The sequence below is a fragment of the Aquarana catesbeiana genome, linkage group LG02 (genome assembly GCF_042186555.1).
Source record: "Aquarana catesbeiana isolate 2022-GZ linkage group LG02, ASM4218655v1, whole genome shotgun sequence".
In the NCBI taxonomy this organism is placed as follows: Eukaryota; Metazoa; Chordata; class Amphibia; order Anura; family Ranidae; genus Aquarana; species Aquarana catesbeiana.
Genome location: NC_133325.1, coordinates 701,720,638 through 701,745,070, shown reverse-complemented (window position 1 = coordinate 701,745,070; position 24,433 = coordinate 701,720,638). Strand labels below are relative to the sequence as shown.

Genomic DNA, 24,433 nt, shown 5'->3' with positions numbered 1-24,433 from the left:
AGGTCCACTTTAAGTTTAGTTAGCAAAAGCATGGAATTCTACTTTAAGAAAGAGAGAGATAAGTAAATGTGAGAATTATCTTGACCGGACATATTACCTTTTTCCACATGTAAAAAAATGTACAGCTTTCCTTCCAATCATTGACTGATCTCTTCACTGTAAAACAACAAAAGTACGTTTTCCAAACATAAAATGAACCACATAGGACAACTCCTAATACATCATTACATTTCTGTCATTTCTCTAGCTTCTGATGAACTCACTTTTCTTTGCAAGAAATGGCAATGCTACACCTTTGCTTTCATATTTCCTAAACAGTTTTTGGTGGAGGGTTCCTGATTAATGTTTGTTTTTTCCTCTTTTTTTTTTTTGTTGAATAACTGAAGATGCCGGTGCCTGCACCCGGAGGCGAGGGACGGGTCGGCCTAGGGTGAGGACATCGCGGGCGCCCTGGACAGGTAAGTGTCCTTATTTTAAAAGTCAGCAGCTGTGGTATTTGTAGCTGCTGACTTTTATTTATTTTTTTAGGCGGAAGTCCACTTTAATATCACATTGCTATTTGCATATTGTACTTGTTTGTAGCTTAAATACTGAAATTTGCACATAAAACAAATTTTGTAACTTTTGGAAATGCCAGTAAAAACGTGGCTGTGCCAGTAAATTTTGGGTGTGGTGTCAGTAAATTTCAGTCTGGTAGGTTGGCAACACTGACCTACATCACTAACTTATGGATCTCTATGTTCTGTCATACATTGGGATCTGCTGGTAATGCAATCAGATGGGATGGTATTATAGGGGGGGGGCAGTGCTGGGACTTCCCCTGGTGTATCAGTATGATGTCCCTGGAAGGAAGCAGCCCCCCATCTTACTTGGAAGGTCCACATGGAAGTCTTAAAGGTCATTGGAAGTCCTGATCACAATGACAGCCTGCTATACACAGCAATCAGCTGCCAAAATAACTGCATAGCCCCTCCCCCTCCTGTCAACAACCCTTAACCCCTGCACTGCCAGGAACCATGCACAAGGAGACAGTCTGCTGATCCCCCCGCAGTAAAGTCATGATCATACCTGGAGACAGCTCAGTGTGACTGCTTACAGCCTGTCCATGGCAGAGGAGGGAGGAGAAGCCGGATGTCAGTGTGTCCCTTGCAGCAGCCGAGTCAGCTTGTTGTGTTGTGGCCCCCGAGCTGAGTGTACAGTGTGGGGCCCGACTCTCCTTCACTACACCATACACTGCATACACAGCATGACAAGCGCCTGACAGCTGCAGACGGCCAGCAGGTGGCGCCAGACTCCATAGCAAACGTGTAAAAATATTACAGCACATGGTGCACGCCCCCTACTCAGGAAGGTTTTTTTTGTTTTTTTTGTTTTGTTCTGTAAGAGCTTTATTGATATGAAAACAATACAATCACTCTGAAGAGTCCAAGGCAGAGAAATGGAATGAAGCTTTCCACTTCCAGGATGCATTGTTTTTTTTTTCTTCTACTGCATTGACCCTTCATGTGTACTCAGTTTATGGTCCATGTTGTTGGTAAAATCAATAATATCCCAGTTTAGAACATGACAAAGAGGGACGACGCTGTAGTAGGTGATATGTGGCCAATGCAACATGCCATAGCATGAGCTACAATGTGCCAAGGTGCCAGCCGTATGGAACGTCAAATACAGTGCCTTGAAAAAGTATTCCTACCCCTTGAAATGTTCCACATTTTGTCATGTTACAACCAAAACCATAAATGTATTTTATTGGGATTTTATGTGATAGACCAACACAAAGTGACACATAATTATGAAGTGGAAGGAAAATGATAAATGGTTTTCAACATTTTTTACAAATAAATATTTGAAAAGTGTGGTGTACATTTGTATTCGGCCCTCTTTACTCTGATACCCCTAACTAAAATCTAGTGGAACCAATTGCCTTCAGAAGTCACCTAATTAGTAAATAGAGTCCACCTGTATGTAATTTAATCTCAGTATAAATACAGCTGTTCTGTGAAGCCCTCAGAGTTTTGTTTGAGAACCTTAGTGAACAAACAGCATCATGAAGGCCAGAGAACACACCAGACAGGTCAGGGATAAAATTGTGAAGAAATTTAAAGCAGGGTTAAGTGATAAAAAAAAAAAAAAAAAAAAAATATCCCAAGCTTTGAACATCTCACAGAGCACTGTTCAATCCATCATCCGAATTTGGAAAGAGTATGGGACAACTACAAACCTACCAAGACATGGTCGTCCACCTAAACTGACAGACCAGGCAAGGGGAGCATTCATGCAAGAAGCAGCCAAGAGGCCCATGATAACCCTGGAGGAGCTGCAGAGATCCACAGCTCAGGTAGGAGAATCTGTCCACAGGACAACTATAATGCCCCGTACACACGATAGGATTTTCCGATGGAAAATGTGTAATAGGACCTTGTTGTCAGAAATTCCGACCACGTGTGGGCTCCATCACACATTTTCCATAGAAATTTCCGACACACAAAGTTTGAGAGCTTGCTATAAAATTTTCCGACAACAAAATCCGTTGTCGGAAATTCCGATCGTGTGTATACAAATCCGACGCACAAAGTGCCACGCATGCTCAGAATAAATTAAGAGGCGAAAGCTATTGGCTACTGCCCCGCTTATAGTCCCGACGTACGTGTTTTACGTCACCGCGTTCAGAACAATCGGATTTTCCGACAACTTTGTGTGACCGTGTGTATGCAAGACAAGTTTGAGCCAACATCCGTCGGAAAAAATCCATGGATTTTGTTGTCGGAATGTCCGATCAATGTCCGATCAATGTCCGACCGTGTGTACGGGGCGTTAGTCGTACACTCCACAAATCTGGCCTTAATGGAAGAGTGGCAAGAAGAAAGCCATTGTTGAAAGAAAGCCATAAGAAGTCCTGTTTGCAGTTTGTGAGAAGCCATGTGGGGGACACTGCAAACATGTGGAAAAAGGTGCTCTGGTCAGATGAGACCCAAATTTTACTTTTTGGCCTAAAACCAAAACGCTATATGTGGCGGACAACTAACACTGCACATCACCCTGAACACACCATCCCCACCATGAAACATAGTGGTGACAGCATCATGGTGTGGGGATTCTTTTCTTCAGCAGGGACAGGGAAGCTGGTCAGAGTTGATGGGAAGATGGATGGAGCCAAATACAGGGAAATCTTAGAAGAAAACCTGTTATGCCGCGTACACACGACTTTACGGAAGACTTTGTCCGGCGGACTTTTCGACGGACTTTGTCCACTAGGTGCGCCGGACTTAAAAACGGACGGACTTGGACACACACGATCACTCCAAAAGTCCAATGGTTTTGAACGCGGTGACGTACAGCACGTACGACGGGACTAGAAAAAGGAAGTTCAAGCCCCACTACGGCACCCTTTGGGCTCCTTTTGCTAATCTCGTGTTTATCTTGTGTTAGTAGAAGTTTGGTTAGAGACGATTCGCGCTTTTCACACTTCAGCTTGTTTTGATCGTTTTCTGCGGTTCAGTTTGTGCTTGTGAGGTTTGTATCTGCTTTTCAGTGCGTGTTGGTCAGTTCGTAACCTGCCTAGTAGGCCGTTCTGGTCCGCTCGTTCCTGATTTTCAGGTCGCTCTTCATAGGCCTTGCTGTTCTTCAGTGCGTTTGTTATAAGTTTGTTTGTTTGACCAGCCGACCGTTTTGAAGCCATGTTGCGTGGACGTACTCATTCTCGAGTTTGTGCTGCGTGGGGACTTGGTGTTGGGGTTAATACTTTGACCCGAGTCCAGTCCATGAACAGGGCGAGGAGGAATTCATGGACCAATTCTCGCACATGCCTTTGCTCCGTGAGATCCGTGAGAATAATCCTGAGGATTTCAGGAATTATCTCAGGATGACGGACCCCGTTTTTGAACATCTGCTGGCTATGCTCACCCCCTATATCAGCAGGCAGGATACCTGCATGAGGCAAGCCATCAGTGCGGAGCAGAGGCTAGTTGCCACTTTACGTTACTTGGCGACTGGGAGAAGTCTTCAGGACTTGAAGTTCTCGACAGGCATCCCCCCCAGGCTCTGGGGATCATAATCCCAGAGACCTGTTCTGCTATTATTCAGGTCCTGCAGAAGGACTATATGAAGGTAAGTTTTATCCTTTAACATTACATGATATGTGATAAATGTTTGCTAATGTATTGTCTAAATGTCCTCGTTACCTAATTACCATGCTTGGAATATGCTGTGAATGTCCCCTTTATCTTCATGCATGCCTGTTTTTTTACATTAATAATTTTTTGCCCTACATGCATATTTACCTTCAATAACCTCCCCACCATGCAATCCTGGGTCCATTTATATCTCTAGCCTATAGTCCCTTGAACAATGTATATTGTCAGCTCCATTGTACTGTTTGACCCTCCCCCACCCCCTCAAATGTTTTCAACTGTCAGTGTGTTTTTTAACCTAATTAGAACCCCTCCCCCACCCCCTCAAATGTTTTCAACTGTCAGTGTGTTTTTTAACCTAATTAGAACCGCTCCCCCACCCTCTCAAATGTTTTCAACTGTCAGGTGTGTTTTTTAACCTAAGGCCCCTTTCTCACGGGACGGATCCGTGTTGATCCGCCCCGTGTTTATCCGCTGCTCAGCGGGGATCGCTCCGCTTTCCCCAGCTGAGCAGGCAGATGACAGGGCGGGACCCGCACACTGTGCAGGGACCGCCCTGTCAGATCTCCGCTCTCCCCTATGGGGGATCGGAGGAACACGGACCGTCTGTCCGTGTTCATCCGATCCGCTCTGCAGATGGATAGAAAAATAGGATTTTCTTCCGTCCGCAGAATCGGACGAGAGCGGAGCCGGACAACATCGGGTGTTAGCGGATGTACATCCGCTGACACCCGCTATGCCATAGGGATGCATGTATGTCCGTATTTCATCCGAAAACGGATGGATGAAATACGGACATACGGACGGTCCGCATGTGTGAAAGGGGCCTAATGCTAAAAAACATACCTGACAGTTGCAAACATTTGAGGGGGTGGGGGAGGGGTTCTAACCCCTCCCCCACCCCCTCAAATGTTTGCAACTGTCAGGTATGTTTTTTAACCTAATTAGAACCCCTCCCCCCACATTCAAATTGATCAATGGGCCATCAGAGGGGGGTGAGTAATCTTATAAGTGGGGTTCTAACCCCTCCCCCACCCCCTCAAATGTTTGCAACTGTCAGGTATGTTTTTTAACCTAATTAGAACCCCTCCCCCCACATTCAAATTGATCAATGGGCCATCAGAGGGGGGTGAGTAATCTTATAAGTGGGCCTTATGTTTGGATTTTGGATTTTTTTGAAAAAAACACATATTAATAATGTTCGACTGCTGTTGTTCAAGAATGTTTTTGTGTAATCTGATATCAAAGTTCAGTTCATATCTTGTTTCACTCCACAGTTTCCTTCGAGTACACAGGAATGGCAGACTGTGGCCTCCCAGTTCGCTGACCGTTGGGACTTTCCCAACTGTGTCGGGGCGATTGATGGGTAGCATGTCTGCATTGTGCCACCACCCCATTCGGGGTCTTATTTCTACAACTATAAGGGGTTCCATAATGTAGTTTTGATGGCGTGGTCTCGGCCCATTTGGAATATATGTTCGTGGACATGGGGAAGAACGGCCGGATGTCTGACGGAGGAGTCTTTGCACAGACCGAGCTGTGCCAGCGTCTCCAGACTGGTGGCCTGGGATTGCCACCTGATGACCAGAATGTGGATGGACTGCCCTCAGTTTTTATCGCTGATAAAGCGTTTGCTTTCGGCGAGCACTTGATGAGGCCATTCCCCCAAAGGACACTCACCCCTGAGAGGAGGGTATTTAATTACCGGCTGGCCAGAGCAAGAAGAGTTGTGGAGAATGCCTTTTTTTGTCTGTCTCCTAGTAGTAGCAAGTGCATTTCCCTTCAGTTAATAAGGCCCTTTGTCACTGTAAGCACACAAAAATTAACAAAAAAATCTTATTGATAAATAATCAGCCACATACATTGTAGTAGTAAAAACATTTTACTGTGCGCACATTGAAAGGTGCATTTTTTGGAAACATGTTTTTATTTTTGTTTTGGTTTTATTTATTTATTTGGTATTTTAGGCATATTTTAACAAAAATAGACCTTGTTTACAAAATTTACATTAACAACAGGGTTTTTAAAAACCTACAAAAAAAATGTTAATAACGGTGCTGGTGATGTCACCCTTTTAAAGCCAAAAATTTGCAGATGCTCAAAATTGTGGATTAAAAAAAGGTTCTAGTCAACATGTGCTATCTCCCATCATGGGGGAGCAATGTACGTGTTTTGTGTGTGCAATCCCTTTGTTCCTCTCACAAACTAACATTTTGATGATGAAAGGGTTGCAAACACAAAACAAGTACATTGATATCCCCTGATGGAAGATAGCACATGATGACACACCATGTGCATCTGCAAATTATTTGAATTATTTTTTTATAATGTAAAAAATTAAAGAAAAAACAAACTTGACAATGAAATGAAGAACATGATTGATATTTTTAGGCAAAAGGTTATTTGATTCTGCCCAAAACATCAATCATGTTCTTTATTTCCTGTTGCATGGTGTCCAGCCAATTCCTCATGCTGTCAATTTGGCCATTCCACATCATTATCTGGACAATGAGTCTTTGTGCACTGTCTGTGCTAAATGGCTCCACCGCTTGGCCTTCCACAACCAGAACATCACCTAAAATGCGTGGATAAAAAAATTGTTTAAAATATGCACGCCTAAATAGATTACCTTAAGCTGGAGGGTCAGTCACTCACTTGCTGGGGTTGAAATCTCGCACACTTCCTCCACCTCTCCTTCCTCCAGCTCGTCGGGTGGGCATGGTCTTGGGCTGGGGCTTGGGGTATATTCAGCTTCAGGCTGGTGACTTGGGGGGGTCCTGGGATCCTTGGACTGTTGTCTGAGTCTTTTCTCCCCTATGATAATTAAACAAAAGGTATAGTTAAAACACAGTGATATTTATTTTTTCCAAAAATAATATGAAACGTTGGTTAGGAGTTGGGGACAATTGTCATTTTTTGGCCACAAAAATTTAGAAGACAGGATGAAAATTCCCTCTGAACAAAAATGATAAACAATACACATGTTCATGCAAGTTTCACAGATGCAGACACCTCAATGATGTCCTATGTGTATTACCCCTCAAAAATTTCTTTAGGGTCACATAGTACACTAGTGTTCGTGAGTCCAGATGTGTAAACAGCTGCTGTGTCCTGTTCTTACATTACACTGAATCATTTTTGAGGAAGCATTATATTTACAAAAACATCTACACAACATCACCCTATTTTTGGAATACGACAAATTCTCAAGACCTAAATGTATGTCCAACCCTGTACCATCGTTTTTGGCAAAAAAAAAACGTCATTTTCTTAGTATCATACGTATTTTACAAAGAACGGTCTTTACGAACGATGCTGTATAAACGAAAAACATATGGATCAGCATGCAAGTTAAGTATCTCAATAGGAACGCACAACAAGTACTTACTTTTTTTAAGCAGCTTCTTTATTTGCCAATATTGTTCAGGCTCCCTACTTTTGAGGTCAGACCACCGTTTCCTCAATTGATCTTTAGCCCGTCTAGTGCCAAATTTTTCTTCTAGAGCGGTGACAACTGAGGCCATTATTTTGTCCTTCCGCATATTGGGTCGGGTGTACAGTCCTTTTTTCCCATCGTAGTCCTCCCTTCTCAATATGGACACCATCTTCACCATCTCTTCAAAAGCCGTATTGGTGGCCTTATATCTCCTCCTGGATGTGGATGGTTGTGGCTCCGGGCTTTCCTCCGCGCTGGTTGCAGAGAATTTCTCCGCCATCTTTCTCTGTATACTCCCACTGCGCAACGAAGAGTGAAGGGGCGGGGACAAATCGTACTAAAGAACGTCAGGGGCGGGCGACGCAGGCGGAGCATGACACATGCGCAGTGTATATAAAGCTATTACGATGGCCTACGTATGTCCGTGCGGAAGTAGTGAGCGTCAGAAACGAAGGTAAGATGAAACGTGGGGGGGGGTGTGTGTGTGTGTGTGTGTTCTAGATTCTGCCAAAAATAATCCTGGGAGTTCTGACTGACATTACAATTTTTATCTGGTGTCTTGTCTTTCAGCAAAAATGAATCCCTTTAAGGAGGCTGATTTTTTTTGTCAAGATTCATTGATTTGTATCAGGAAAACAAAGACCTGTGGGAGGTCAAACACCCATTATATTCCAATAGAGATGTAAGGAAGGCAACACTGGGCACACTTTTGGAATTTGTGAAGACTCAAGTCCCCCAGGCAGACCTCAAGTTTGTGGACAAGAAAATTGGTATGTTGCGCAAAATGTACAGGCGGGAACACAATAAGATCCAGGAGTCGCTCAGATCCGGAGCAGCAGCAGACCAGGATTATGTACCCAGGCTGTGGTACTACCAAAAAAATGCGATTTCTGGATGACCATACAGAAGCAAGGCAATCACTTTCGACCCTTCCCCCCACCCTTTCCTCCAGCCTTCCCTCCACCTCCACCCCAGCTGAGGAGTCCCAGGAAGAACTGGGCCCTTTCATCCTTGATGAAGTGGTGGATGCGCCCAGCTTCAGCCAGGTATACTTTTTTTAAGATTTTGTGATTGTGTAAATATTAATGATGTAAACGTCTCAAATTTTTAAGTGCTTCACCAAAAATGACTTCATCACAAATATTAATATGTAGACATATCACTAGACAGTAGTGGCCAAAAATATACTTCAACTTCAGATATTGGTGAGCAGCTAGAATAATGGTGGGGTCAAATACCTAGCCTTTACTATTTGTTTAGAATTATATTTGCAAGTAATGAGTGGAAAATTGTGTGTGATAACCCAAAATTACAACTATGAGAGAGGAGGAGGCTGTGGCTGGGCCCAGTAGAAGCCACACGGAGTGTCAGGTGCCTCCCTTCCGCATTACCACCAAAAGGCCCAGAAAAATGACCCAAACTGAGGAGGAATCACTAGCCCTCATTCGTGAAGCCAGCCAAATCCTCAGCACACCACCCAATGCAGAAGAGGCGTATGGGACATATATAGCCACCAGATTGCTGGAACTCGAAAAGGGGCAACGCCTCCTCTGTGAGGGTCTGATTTTTCAGGCGTATCAGAAGGGCTTGAGAGGGAAGCTTACTGCTAAAACATATCTCGCAAATAGAAGCCACTCCTCCTCCTGCCCCAAGTACACCACCAGAGACACAGCCCCCAAGGAAGGCTGCAGAGAAGCGTGGAGGGAAGGCTGCAGAGAGGCGTGCAGGGAAGGCTCCAGGAAAGAGTCGAAAGTGTTTGCCTGGCTTCTGTCTGGTCTGACTGTGCTCCCAAGTCGCAAGATACCAATTTTCTTGTCCTAAAACTTGATGTGTGTCCTGGGGGACAAAAGGCTTCACAGATTCCAAAAGTGTCTCCAGTGTTGCCTTCCTCATTTTTTTTTTCCAAAATAAATGGATATTTTCTTTACCTTACATTATTGATTATGTGTTTTGATTCAAAAACGACATTTGGTTTGGGAGTAGGCAGGTACAGGTCAAAAAGACTATGTGGGTTTTTTCCAAAAGGCTAAATCATTTTGAAAATCAAGTGCAAAGTACTAGTGAAAAGTGCACTTTAGAAATTGCACTGCAAGTGCACTTGTTGGAAGTGCAGTCGCTGTAAATCTGAGGGGAAGATCTGAAATGAGGGGAAGCTCTGCTGATTTTATCATCCAATCATGTGCAAGAGAAAGGTTGTTTGTTCTTTGTTGTTCCTTGCATGTGCCCCTCGGATCCACAGCGAATGCACTTCCAAATGCTCTTTCTGTGCAACTCCAAGTACAATTTGCACTTGTAGTAAGAAATGAATTTGCCTTTGGAAAATAAACCCCCCTATGTCTAATTAACAAGGGACACCAACCTCATTAAGGTTCATTAAAACAACACAAAATATTAAGGTTATTGTGGTAACTTGAAACTCCAAAACTAAAAAAAAAAAAAAATACATACATTTTGTATAATTTAGCACACATTGTAAAATAGATAGTGTTTAGATCTAAAAAAAAAAGAAAGATGAGTCCAAAATCTAATTTAATACTTTATTTATGGAGATCTGGCTTTTAAAAAATATCATATTAGTCATGGCATGAGGATAAATCATGAAGAAAGTAGTTTGTGAGAACTCTGTGTGAATATAAAGCAGCAAAACAACTTCATTCCTCTCGCATTATAAAGAAAAAAAAAAGCACTGTATTAAAAGATCACAGAAGAGGAATGTGCTAGCTTCAATACGAAGGCTAGTTTTACCAGACCAAGCGCTTCAGTCTTGTACTTACTTCAGAGCATGCATGAGTTTTGGTCCGTCAGACTAGCACACAGACGACCGGTTTGTACGCTAGAAAGCAGAGTCCGTCGGATAGATTTTAAACATGTTTCAAATCTAAGTCCGTCAAACTTTTGGGGAAAAAAAGTCAGCTGAAGCCCACACACGATCCAATTGTCCAGCGGACTCAGGTACGCCGAACCAAGTTTGCCGTAAAGTCCGCTCGTGTGTGCGTGGCATTAGAGTCTGCAAAATACTTCAGACTTGGGCGGAGGTTTACCTTCTAGCAGGACAATGACCCCAAAGATACAGCCAGAGCTACAATGGAATGGTTTAGATCAAAAATCATATTCATGTGTTAGAATGGTCCAGACCTAAATCCAATTGAGAATCTGTGGCAAGACTTTTGCTGTTCACAGACTCTCTCCATCCAACCTGACAGAGCTTGGGATATTTTCCAAAGAAGAATGAGCAAACATTTGACTCTCTAGATGTGCAAAGCTGGTAGAGACATCCCCAAAAAGACTTGCAGCTGTAACTGCAGTGAAAGGTGGTTCTACAAAGTATTGACTCAGGGGAGCTGAATACAAATACATGCCACACTGTTCACATATTTATTAAAAAAAAAAAAAAATTGAAAACCATTTATCATTTTCACTCCACTTTACAATTATGTGCCACTTTGCGTTATGCCCTGTACACATGATCGGACATTGATCGGATATTCCGACAACAAAATCCATGGATTTTTTCCGACGGATGTTGGCTCGAACTAGTCTTGCATACACACGGTCACACAAAGTTGGAGGAAAATCCGATCGTTCTAAACGAGGCGACGTAAAACACGTACTTCGGGACTATAAACGGGGCAGTGGCCAATAGCTTTTGTCTCTTAATTTATTCTGAGCATGCGAGGCACTTTGTGCGTCAGATTTGTGTACACACGATCGGAATTTCCGACAACGAATTTTGTCGTCAGAAAATTTTATAGCAAGCTCTCAAACTTTGTGTGTCAGAAATTCCGATGGAAAATGTGTGATGGAGCCTACACACGGTCAGAATTTCTGACAACAAGGTCCTATCACACATTTTCCGTCGGAAGATCCGACCGTGTGTACAGGGCATTAGTCTATCACATAAAATCCCAATAAAATACATTTATGTTTTTGGTTGTAGCATGACAAAATCTGGAAAATTTCAAGGGGAATGAATATTTTTTCAAGGCACTGTACAAGACCACAACTATAGAAGTAAATTCACTTGTTTTTACTGGATTTCAGTAAATAAAAATACAATGTGAAAGAAAAAGTGTACGCGCAATTATTTATAATAAAACAGCAAATTGTGACCACAATAAATAATAACAATAAATAAATAACACAATAACAATAAATAAATAAAAGTCCTTTTGTTTCTCATAACAAATTATCCTCTTCTTATAACACATATCCACTTCATAATGCATGCCTCCCGATCGTCCATGGGTTTTAAATAAATCTCAGTGTCCCGGGAATCTGGGCTCAATCCCACAGTGGAGCCCGGTGCCAGAATAAGTTTCAGCACTTGACTCCACTAGTCCACATGACAGATGGGCGCCGCGCTGTGCAGCAGTTTTCAGCCAAGGCCGAGACTCACTCACTCACTCGCTCGCCAACTCCACCTCTTCCCCATGTGCCAAATCACAACCCCCCTGATGTTCAGCCAATCCTGTGCTTGTGAAGGGGTTGTGTGGGTAGGAATTTTAAAGCAGTACACATGTCACTGCCTGAGATTCTGGAGACCAGCCAGCCTCAGGTGAGTGAACTCTCCCCTCTCTCTCTTCCTTACGTGTGCCATAGTGATCCCCCCCTTCCTGCCTTCCATGTGCCATAGTGATCCCCCCTATCTGCCTTCCATGTACCACAGTGATCCCCTCCCCCCTTCCTGCCTTCCATAGTGATCCTTTGCACGCCACAGGTCACTGTCTCCCTGAGATGTCCCTCATGCTCAAGTTCAAAAGTTGGGAGGTATGCATAATGCATCTTTGCAATGCTATTCCACTATAAATTGTTCGTGTGCCACCACCTCTCAATCCAGCCGCTTACCTCAATATTTGACCCACACTAAGGTAAGGTCAATATACACCTTGCCCTGAGAGCCCGGTAGGTATATACTGCAGCAATCCACCATATATATTAACAGCTAGTCTGTAATCTTCTACATCCTCTAATTTTGACCGATTTACCCAGAAAGAAGAAACAAGCCTCTCATAGTATAGCATTTAGGACAAATACCACTTTTAATAAACTAAAAGAATGAAATGACACTCACAAATCAGGTACACTAAACACCAGTGCACATAGTATTATCACCTTTTTCATGAGAAACACATTGGCTCTTTGAACGTGTATAAAGATGGCCTTCTTCCACTTCAGGGTGTGATTACGTCACATGGCTCCACCCCTGATACGTTTTGTCATCAACGGTGCCAAGTGTCCTGGATTTGCTGAGACAGTCTCCCATCTGAGTGCTGGTTCCTGATGATGCTGTGAATCACCAAGCATGGCCAGCAATCTAAAAAGCATAGTTCACCCCCCCCCCCCAAAAAAAAAACAACTGACTATGCAGTTAAAGAGGTTGTACAGTCTCAAGGTTTTTCCCCTTAATGCATTCTAATGCAGCCCCCCTCCCCTCACACACACACACTTTTTTTTTTTTAACCTGAACCCGTCCGTTCCAGCAACAAGCACAAGCCCAACAGCTTCAGCCGCTGTTTCCATCCCTATTGGCTCCCACTGCTGTCTATCAAATCCAGTGACACGGGGTGGGGCCAAGTCTTGCTGTCTGCCTCAATGGACGCAGCAGCGGGACTTGGGAGTGCACCCACACGGGTTCCCCCAGGGATTGCGGCTCTCCATGGGGGCACCTAATGAAGATGAGGAGCCAGAAGTGCTGCCAGGGCACCCTAGAAAAAGAGGATTGGGGCTGCTCTGTGCAAAATCCATACACAGAGCAGGTAAGTATAACATGTTTGTTATTTAAAAAAAAAAAAACCTTTACAAATCACTTTAAGGGCTGTAGATAAAAACAAACTGTGCAGCTTGGAGTAAAGTTGAATAATGCCCTTGCTTCAGGTGTGGGCCATTTATGTACCTCATGAAGCCCGACTGAAAACCCCCCAGAGATTGCTTCTCCTCATTCTACCTTGTTGCTCTTACTGGTCACTTTCACCATCACACAAGTGAGCTCTCAAACACTGAGCTCAGAGATAATGCATCAGAATATAGAAAGGGCAAAAGAGGAGATCCAAATCAGAGAAAGAGCTCACTCACAATCTCAAAGTTTTCCAGGCAGGCTTCATGAGGTATGTAAATGGCCTACAACTATAGCAAGGAAATTATTTAACTTTAGTCAAAGCTGTCCAGGTTGATTTTATATACAGGTGTCCTTTTACCTGCATAGGAAGATTTTTGGTGAAGGTGAACTATGCCGTTAAAAGGCTTAGGCTGCATTTGTATGGACATCCAACCATGCTACAAATCCCAGCAGCAATAATATACAGATTCCTGTGGCTACCTCTTCTCTAGGTCTACCCTGGTGAGAGACCAACACTTCCCAATGCAAAGTCTGCCCAATCTAATTGACTCTGCCCCAGCTGCTGGCTCCTGGTCCCATCTGACTCCGCAGCCAATGTCAACCCCTACTGAACTATTCATATTACCTTCAGACCAGATGTTCTTTTATGGTGTACAAAGAGGGATCAACATCCAGCCTGCTACAGTTAAAGCAGAACTAAAGCCTTTTAGAGCGGGTATGAAGTCAAAAGGTTTTTTTTTTTAACCTTTAGGCCCCTTTCACACCAGCAGACCAATCAGGTCCGCCTGTCTGTTTTTCAGCCCATTGTTCTCTATGGAGCGACAGATGCCAGTGGACAGGTATCCGCTGACCCCCGCCAGCATCCGATACATTCCGTTCCCCATTTGTCCAGCAGATCAGATCGCTTGCCGGTCGGATGGAAACAGACAGGCAGTCCATTTCCATCTGACTGCCCCATAGAGAACAGCAGGTTGTGTCCGTTCTGCCTAGGGGAGCGGACACGGACCTGTCATCCGCCTGCTCAGCAGAGAGATCCCCCGCTGAGCAGGCAGATCTGCTTGACTGATTTTGCTCTGTCTGAAAGGGGTCTAATGCATTCCCTGCATTATATATATATATATATATATATATATATATATATATATATATATATATATATATATATATATTTTATATTTAAAAAAAAAAAACTTCCAGTTTCTGTCGCTAGCCCCCCACCCCCAAATATTTACCTGGGTCCTCTAAATAGAACTATCAAATGTACCCATTTGCAGCAGCACTCGTTTTCTCTCCCTCTCTTTTCTCACAAGCACATTCAAGTCCTCTGATGAGGGGGACATGAGGCAGGGCTGAGCCTGTGTCTTAATGGACACAAACACAGCCCGGCTCGTGAGCAAGCCCACAAGTCTGCCCCCATAGCAAACAGCTTAGTATTGTGGGAGACACTGAAGAGGAGGAGCCAAGAGCACCGCTGGGTGATCTCAGAATAGGCGGTTTGGGGCTGCTCTGTGCAATGGTATTGCAGATAAGTACTGTATAACTTGTTTATTTTTTTTACAAATAAAAAAGGGTTCACAACTGCTTTAACTAAACATTCCTAGTAGGTAGTCTTGCATTGCAGAAAAGATGCTGTAGGTTTCTTAGGCAATAAAAGCTTCTCCTTTGCCTATCAGCAATATTTATAATTGTATAATGGGCCACACTTGCACAAGTTACATAATCCTGTGCCAGCCAATCAAGATAGCTGAAGATGCCAAACTCAGGTGAACACATCAGGGGGCAGTGTCTGATGAGGGATATCACAGTTGTCACAGTGCTGGAGAGGTACGTCAGGCAGGTAAATCTGCCATAATATACAAACTTGCTGTGCACCTGGTACAGTACCCTACAGAATAAGGCTTCTTTACTAAAGGAGTTGAGCATTTTCACTCAATAAAATGAGTGAAGATTCAATTATCCAATCATGTGAAAAGCAAACTCTGAACAGTGGAAATTCTCTAAGGTTATGTTTAACCATATTCTGATATTCTCAGAATTAGAGCTTCAACAGGATCATTTTTTTTCACTTTTTAGGCCACTTACTGCAATGTCAGGCAATTCTGCTGCTAGAGACACATTTGCAATGGGACAAACACAGAGAAGAGTCTTCCACTTACTGTACACTAATGGAATCGCTCCCTTCTTGGCCGGAGACATTGCTGAATTTTAAATATTTGCAAAGGTGCAACATACTGCTGGGTCTGGCTAACAAGGAAGAAACTGTAGCAAAAGCAAATGGTCCGTTATCAACAAAATTGCTTGTTCTGAATCCAACACTAATAATAGATTCCTCTTTCTGCACTTTAGAGTGGGGAAGGAGCCCCCCAGCAGGGCTATTGTTCTGACAGCCGCCAGCAGCTTAAGTGTAGCCATTTGAATGTAGCCGGTGTTCAGCCAAGAGCTCCTTAGATTATTATTTTTTTAAATGAACCCTCTAGACAAAGCAATGTTGCGGGAATGCCTCTGCTGCCTGGGACTTCCCTCCTCATTGGCTGAGAAAGCAGCACGACACCATTGGCTCCCGTTGCTGTCAAAGTCAGTCAGCCAATGTGAAGAGAAAGGGGCGCGGGGGCCATGCCGCAAGTCCGCATCTGAAAGGACACATGGAGCTGCGGCTCAGCTCAGGTGCCCCCATAGCAAAGCTGCTTGCTGTGGGGGCACTCAACAGGGGGGAGGGGCCAGGAGCACCAAAGAGGGACCCGAGAAGGAGGAAGATCTGGGCTGCTCTGTGTAAAACCACTGCACAGGACAGGCAAGTATAACATGTTTGTTATTTTTAAACTAAAAAAAAAAATAGACTTTACAATCACTTTAAATCTGTTAACAATATAATTGAAAATGTTTTGTTATAATGTACATATAGTACATATAGTGTACAATAAGTGCAAAAAAATAAAACAATTGGTCCTTCCAGATGCTCAGTGCTGCCTGTGAACTTATATCATGCATAGATATTACTATTAGCTCTGTCTGGTTCAGCTCTGTGAAATGCAGATCACCTACCTGCCATATTAAAGACGAACTGCAGTCTGCTCACATAATTTGTAATAAAAACAGCATTCTGAAGCTTCCCTCCAACCACATTGCATATTATTTTATATATTCTGTGATTCTGTACTTGCCAAATATGCTGCAGAAATCTCCCTCCACTGAGTCTGGCTGCAACCATTTTAACTGTGGGCAGCTGAAGCTGCTGCCTGTTCACTTCCTGGATTTACACAAAAGCACACCTCCAGCTCGACAGCTCTCATTGGCCCTCTGACTCATCCCCCCTCCCTTCCTGGCAAACATTCACAAGAGTGAGCATGAGCTGTGCATGATGTCATAGGCCAAGGCTTTTTACCAGACAAGAAACAGGAAGTGGACTGTATAAGGTATTTATTGGCAGAAAAAAAATGTTTTACTATCCAAAGTTAAAACAACAAGGGCAGAAGATTTAATAGATGGAAAGATGAAAAAATGACTAAAGTTCCGCTTTAACCACTTCCCACCCGGCCTATTGCAGATTGATGGCCAGGAATTGCTTCTGTTATCCTGACTGGGCGTCATATGACGTCCAGCAGGATAACATGCCGGCGCGCATCTGACACCCCGCATCTCCGATCATGATAAGAAGACTCTGTCAGAGGCTTCTTACCACATGATCAGCTGTGACCAAACACAGCTGATCACAGCATGAACCAGGAAGTGCCGGTAAACAGCATTCCTCGGTTCGCGCTGACAGGGAGAGCCGACCGGCGGCTCTCCCTGTCAGAGGGGGGGTCTGTGCTGATAATCAGCACATTGATTATCAGCACAGCTCCCTCAGATGTGCAAAAAAAACACTACCAATCAGTGCCCAGCATTCCAATAAAAAACCCTTCAAGTGCCCACCACAGTGCCAATCAGAGCCCAGCAGTAACACCTGTAAGTAACACATCAGTGCCTCATCATCAGTGCTGCCCATCAGTGTCACCTGTCAGTGCCAATCAGTACCATTTATCAGTGCCAATCAGTGCCCATCACTCCTGCAAGTTAGTGCCCATCAGTGCCGCCTGTCAGTGCTGCATATCAGTGCCGCCTATTGGTGCTCAACAGTGCTGCATATCAGTGCCGCCTATCAGTGCCCATCAATTCTACATATCAGTGCCTCCTCATCAGTGCAACCTTATCAATGCCAACTCATCGGTGCCCATCAGTGCTGCCTCATTAGTGCCCGTCAGTGAAGGGGAAAACAAAATTTTATGACAAAAACTAAGAAAAACCTTTTTTTTTTTTTTCAAAAATTTTGGTATGTTTTAGTTTGTTTATAAAAAAATAAAAAATTGCAGAGGTGATCAAACACCACCAAAAGAAAGCTCTATTTGTGGGAAGAAAATTATAAAAAAATTGTTTGGGTACAGTGTCACATGAAAATTGTCCTGGGCAAGAAAGGGCGAAAGTGCCTGGTATTGAAGTGGTTAAGGAGATGTAGATGGGGTTGCTCTAAAATCCTGACCTAAGATGACAACACTGCTCCTCCATAGATACAGTATGGTTAGTGAATGCGGTCACCCTACAGCAATAAGTGTGTTACTGGCTGGATCATTGGCCATAATAAAAGGAAAAACTGCCACAACCACCAAATCTAGACTGGTAATCTGCATTCAATTATTAATAAAGTAGCTATAAAAAATAAACCAAAACAATAATGCAATTCTGCTTTTGGGTTTTGATACATTTTCAATTCAAGTGGCTTGACCTGAAACTGTATTAGATAATGGTCTTGGAGAGCACACATACAAAACAATGAAAAGGATAGACAACACTTTTAATATTTTTCTCTTATATATTCTCAATTTAACACATTTAAATAGATGAATGATTAAGTACAGGAATACTTGGGCATGAGAAGGTCATGGAAGAGGTACATAGTACCAAAACAGCTATTACACAGCCTCCTTGTTTTGTATATTACCGGACAATACATAAGGTAGTTTTAACAAATCGCAGCTCAAGGATGTTATCTAGATAATCAATGATGCCTCCATTTCTGGAAACATTTAATAATATTACATAAAGTGATTCATAGGGGAAAGGGGAAAAAGAAAGCATATTTAAAAAAAAAACCCAAAAAAAACATACAAACAAGAAACAAGCTCCCCGAGGTGCCTCTTCTCTGGAGAGTGTAGTCTCACTACTAAAACTACAGCATATAACGGAGTGTTGCATCAAGAGCATTGCTCATGTCCTGAATCCGTATGGAGTCTTTTGGTGTGCCGTGCACTCTACGTACTTTGAAGATGTCCTTTATAGCACTTCTATCTTTAAGATGACAAACAATGGAGTTCAAGCCACCTGGGTCAGTGTGCATCCACAAAAGTTCATACGAGCATTACAAGCTCCTCCTCTGAAAAGCAATCAGTTTTCCAAAAATGGAATTGCAATTTAAATATAAAAATACCTATAAACAAATAATTCCTTAAGCAACCTTCAATGTTTTATTACTAGAGTACTCAAACAATCTGAGTACGTGCAGACATCACATATCCGCCCTAGACAATACCTTCAAAAAGTAGTTTAAAGGAAGGTCCAACTCACCATCAGTGATTGCTATGAATGTTTTATCAAAAGAAGAGAAAAATGCTGTAAAACAGACACAATGAATTGTGCTGCCCCGGGGCCGTAGGTCCACCCTGTTGTTTATTAGGTTTTAACAAAGGAAAAGGTTCCCAGGGGTTGATAAAATAACAATGCAACTTAAAAGTTGCAGGAAGGTCTTCTAGATCCTGTTTGTAGGCAACAAAAGTAATTTCACCTACACACGGGATACTTAGGATAAGGGAATATTTTGCACATTGAGATGCATGAATGAAACATGTCATTATTAGGCCAAGTCTGCTTAAACTTGAAAGCTCCGTGCCAACTGTTGTAAAAATAACTGGTATTGGATTACTTTATAGAAGGCCTCACTAACAGCATTGTTGGGTGACCCTTTACCTTCTGCATCCTACTGCAGCCTTTATGCAGCCAACTGCACCAGCAGGAGTACAATGCAGACCTGTGGAGAAGAGTACAATGCAGATCAGCCATGGCTGCATTTTAAAACATATCTGCCCCCCTCCAAGCTTAGATTTTATGTGCACCTGTCAGCCACCTAAATATTTAAAAGTACAAGCCCTGCCAAGTGCACTTTAGTGGCCACTAAGGGCAGGCTGGCAGATTAGCCAGCCCAGTACACACTGCTAGATTTTTTTTTTTGTTCAACCTAGTGGGCTGAACGAAAAAAACCTGACAGCTCAGGTCAGAGTCGCTGTATTAACAATCCAATGTTAGTACATTGATCTGCCCTGCTGTTCTACTGTGTTCTGAAAGGGAGACAGCCCCCTGCCAGAACACTCCAGGCAGCAGACCTTTTTCGGCCATGCCCCTTCAACAGAAGACAGCCAAACAGCCAGCTTCTGTCAGCCTGGCTGCAGTACACACAGGCCGGTCGAGCTTCTACTAACAAAGTGAAACTAAGAGAGGCACGCAAAGCAAGGTTTCCTGGCTAATAAAGATAATAGACACCTTGTGGTACCAGTTGAATGAACCTTTACAGTTGAAAACGGCTGTCAAGTTCAACATCACTAACTCTGGAATCACCAAAGATCATCAATGAGTACCAGACAGTTTTGGATGCCGGGGACTCTTGAAAGGAAAGGGGTTGACCAAACTGGGTAAATCCTTTAACATGGGAACTAGAAGAAGGGGGGGGGGGAACGAGGGGCAGAGCCTACTATAAAAAACTGCTAAGTAACTGCATGTCTTGGGTGAATCTACATAAAACTGGCATGCAGAAAGAGTGCTTAGCATAATCTATGACCTGTGATGTAGCCATTAACACTATTGTAGAGTAAAGGTAGATGGCCGATAATTGCAAGCAGTTACCACCAAATTAGAAAAATGTCTAAAAATCCTTCGAAATATGTAGGTTAGTTAATTATTTTACCTTTACAGAAAAACTGTAAAGGTGACCTAACACCGGCCCCCCTCCCCATGAAATCCCTGCTTTACTTATCACTGGCGATCCTCAGCTGTCATGGCTCTTGCAGCCACATAACACTGACAGTTAGGTTCCATCTGGTCCATCCTGGCAGTGCAGGACAGAAAAAGCACCAGTGATTTCAAATCCCTGCACCAGTGGAGCAGCTGTGAGAGCCCTGACAGCTAAGGATCACCGGGGATAAATACAGCGGGGAATAGGGGGAAGGGGAGGGGGGTCTGGTGTTAGGTCACAAGTTTACAGTTTTCCTGTAAAGGTCAACTAACCCTTTAAATCTGAAAAATATGTCCCAAAAATGATTTTGTATATTTGCACAGTAAAAATAAGTTGCCTCTAATGAAGCGTGCCCCACTTCTGCTGTCTTTGATAAAGCTTTAACTTTTATTCAGCCTGTAGTCCCCTGTTGGTACCAAACGTCCAGCAATGAATCTTGTCATTCAGTGCAGGTATCACAGAAAGCCACTTGCTCATCAGCACCTCCACAATTGAGAAAAATTCTTGCATTCTTTTCACAGAATGCAAGGCGTTCTGTGAATTGAGGAGGTGCAGATGAATGTCACAATATCTCTCCTCCAATCACAGAACATTTTGCATTCAGTGAAAAGAGTACACTTTTTTATGAATGGAGGAGGTGTCAAGCGAGCAGCTTCCTGTGATATCTGTACTACAGCCAGAACTACAAGTCTCAAAAGGAGATTGCAAGCTGATTTAAAGTAAAGGTTATATAAGAAGCACTTCAGCAGCCAGAGATGGCACACACTTCTGTGGAAGTAACTCATTTTTACTGTGCAAATTTACACAATTTTTGCCCATACTTTACCTTTAAAATGTGTCAGGGTTAAAGTAAATATGTCATTAATCTTGATTTTACAGCATTAGGTCAATATAGAAAAAAATATACCCAAAACTGTCTGCACATATTTCTGTTTTGTATTACAATGCCTTCACACCATAGGAACTGTCCAAATTGAGGGACACTTTCTATCCAAATCCTGCCTGAAGAGGACACTCTGGGAACCCCATACTCATATTCCCATAAGGCCTGTATGTGCTGGCTACGCCAGAGTGTGCTTAGGGAAAGAAAAGCTGAGTTTACTAGCACCAGCGTTTTGCATTTTGTTATGCCTTTTACATGCATTCTAATTCATCCCTATAAAAAGGTACATTTTTTACTGGCTGGTAGCAACTGTTATTGTGCCTTGTCTGCCATGAGTGTGGCATAATGTTTGTACTATGCAAAGCCAAAATTAAAAAAAAAAAATTTTTTACAGGGATTATTCAAAAAGATTTAAAATGAGGCAGATTTCGAAATACAGGAGGCAAGGCTTCCTAATAGACTGAGAATTTCTGCACTATCACAAGCACCAAGAAAAGACTTTGAGGGAGAAATGTCAGTAGGAAATTAGGTGTGTGACAAGGTGTCACTGGAATATTAAACTATAGTTAATGTGCAGACACCTTTGGGTCATTTTAATACAGATTTGCTTTAAAGTTACCATGTCACACACAATGGTGGCTGTGTCTAAGAGTTCAGACATAGGGAGAGTGCAAAATCTGGTGTAGCTAGGCACTATAGCCAATATGCTTCTAACTTCAGCTTGGCTACCATGCATAGTTGCACCAGATTTTGCACACTCCAGTCTTAGTAAATCAACCCAATAGAGACAGCAGTCTATTAGCCAGTGGGGACATCAATATGGTACCAAGCTGTATATATGCAATAACACAATGGCTAACCTCAACCTCTTTTTTTCCGGCTGTGTGAAACAGGTTAAAATAAATGTCACGGACTGTTCTGCCAAACAGACTTGGTAAGGCAACCATCACTGATAAGAGTGCCTAACCACAAAACATGCTTATAACATCCTGTTAACTACTCTTCATTTACCACACATAATAGTAACACAAAAATCTTCAATTTCTCTTTGGAATCAGACATTTCTTACTTCAATGAACCGTAAAATGACAGTAAAAAGACTTGCCATGCTACTTTGGACATCAAGTTCACCCGTTCAAATCGGTACGACTTAAAGTCACAGCGACTTTGAAAAAGTGCCTGCACTACTTTTGTATGACTTTGGTCCAGAGAAGGTAAAGTCGGATCAAAGTCTCCAAAGTCACTAATGTGAACAGAGTTGATGCCCTTAACAACACAGATATTTCATTTCAGATACTTTTAGGGTCTGTCTACACCAGCAAACCACATCGAATGTACAACTGCTGGTGTGTGCTGGGAAACACAGAGCTTATGTGCCAATCCCAGAGCATTTTACGGTTTATTTTATTTTTTTTACAGAACAGTCAAAAGTGACATTTAAACACAGTTCTTTTTACTGCAGTGCTGCAATGTGGTGGATCATATTGCATGCAGTACTTTTTCTCAGCTGTGAGCTGACACCAATGGAAACAAGGTATCTTGCCTTGTATATGGGCTTGAGCTGCACTGGACAAAGCTGCCAGCATAGCCCCAACACATGTGGTGTAAACAAACCCTTATACATGAGACTGTGTGTGCGTGTGTGACTGTGTGCGCGTGTGTGTGACTGACTGTGTGCATGTGACTGTGTGCGCGTGACTGACTGTGTGCATGTAAACCTTCTGCAGAAAAACAGATGGAATCTGAACAGTTACAGTGGGGGAATACCTTCACTGCGTTTCGATGAGTACTACTGTGATTACGAAAAATGAACTAATGGAAGTAACAGATTGATATTTTATGTTGAATCCTGAATAAGACCATAAAATCTTCAATTTGCCACGTGTCTGCATCGACTAATAATCAGGGAGGTCAGTAGTCACACATGTGTGTCGCCTTCATATCGGTAAGTGCGCCGCACATAACTTTCCACTAAAGTCAGGTACAAAGACATTTCATCTTCCTTCACATTTCATATCCGTCTTGCTCCAGAAGGCTGCATCTTCTCCGATATTTGTTTCATTCCTTTGTATGATTTCCGCAAGTAGAATACAATGTCTTTAAGTGCAGGAAAAAGGTTCACTACAGAGAGGAACTCAGGAAAGGCCAGGTAATTGATCTCAGAGCTGAGGTGGGAAAAAGAAAAGAAAATTAAAAAAAAAAAAACGCACACACAAGCAGCATCACAACTGGCCTCAAGTGAGAGCAAGTCTGCACAGCGGTAACCATGTATATAATGAGAGTCAGCGCACCAAAAAGTTCTAGTTAAATTCACAATATCTCATTTTCAACATGAAAAAGTTTGTATAAAAGGATCACAGCACCATGAGGAACTAAGTTAGACAGCACAGAGGTAAACCTAACAGCTAGGCAGAGCATATTCAAACATAGCAAGGTGCAGATATATTATCGTGACATAAATTCCAAACAAGTATAGTGAAATACAAAAAGAAAAAATATAGCAAAGTTACCAATAGTTTTGGGGTGAAAACCCTTTATCAAATCCAATTTCCACCTGGACTTGGCTAAGGGGTTTTAACCCCAAAACGTTTTCTGTACCCCCCATCTCTTTCTGCTATCAGGTGTCTGCCATAAATCACTTGGTTACTCTATATTCAGCTTTTTGTATTTTACTATACTTGTTTGGCATTTATAGCACGATATGTTTTTCTGCATCTTGCCATGTTTGAATATGCTTTGCCTAACTGTTCGGTTTAACTCAATCCGTGTATAGAATTTTTTGGTATGGCTTTATACTGTTTAATGTTGAAAATGAAATGCTACATGTGAAATGAACTAGAACTTTCTGGTGTGCTGACTGTTTCATCACATACGCAGTTAATGTTTTGGGGTTTTGTGAACTAATGCCAAAATTATAGCACCCATTCCCTTTTCTATTGCGTATATTAACTGCTCAGCTGTAATAAACAGATATGGTTGAAGTGACTCCATCATGAGTGAAGTAAGGGCCTACCATCAATGGCCGCCTTCTGAAAATGCTATTTCCTGGCTGTTATACAGTGTCTATCTGACAAGTATGTTTGGGGCACAGACCTGAAACAAACATGCTGTG

The 24,433-nt window shown here is 42.7% G+C and overlaps 2 protein-coding genes across 4 annotated transcripts in view; both read right to left on the bottom strand.

Annotated features, from left to right (window-relative positions):
* CTPS2 (CTP synthase 2) overlaps positions 1–1,314 on the bottom strand; it is a 409,104-nt gene extending 407,790 nt beyond the window's left edge. For 2 of the 3 annotated variants that reach the window (XR_012241769.1, XM_073616921.1), the window contains exons 1-2: positions 1,069–1,314; positions 98–156 (exon numbers count right to left, since the gene is read on the bottom strand). Coding sequence is in view for 1 of the 3 variants with exons in the window: in XM_073616921.1 (XP_073473022.1) it covers positions 98–141 (44 nt within the window). In the remaining 2 variants the exon portion in view is untranslated. Of the gene's footprint in view, positions 1–97; positions 157–1,068 lie in introns of those variants that run through there. The other variant, XM_073616922.1, reaches the window with a different exon arrangement.
* Positions 1,315–18,209: 16,895 nt separating this feature from the next.
* The window catches only part of AKAP10 (A-kinase anchoring protein 10), a 64,502-nt gene continuing 58,278 nt past the window's right edge, over positions 18,210–24,433 (bottom strand). Inside the window, exon 15 of the mRNA XM_073616920.1 lies at positions 18,210–23,486. Coding sequence (XP_073473021.1) covers positions 23,481–23,486 — 6 coding nt within the window. The 3' untranslated portion in view covers positions 18,210–23,480. The remainder of the gene's footprint in view (positions 23,487–24,433) is intronic.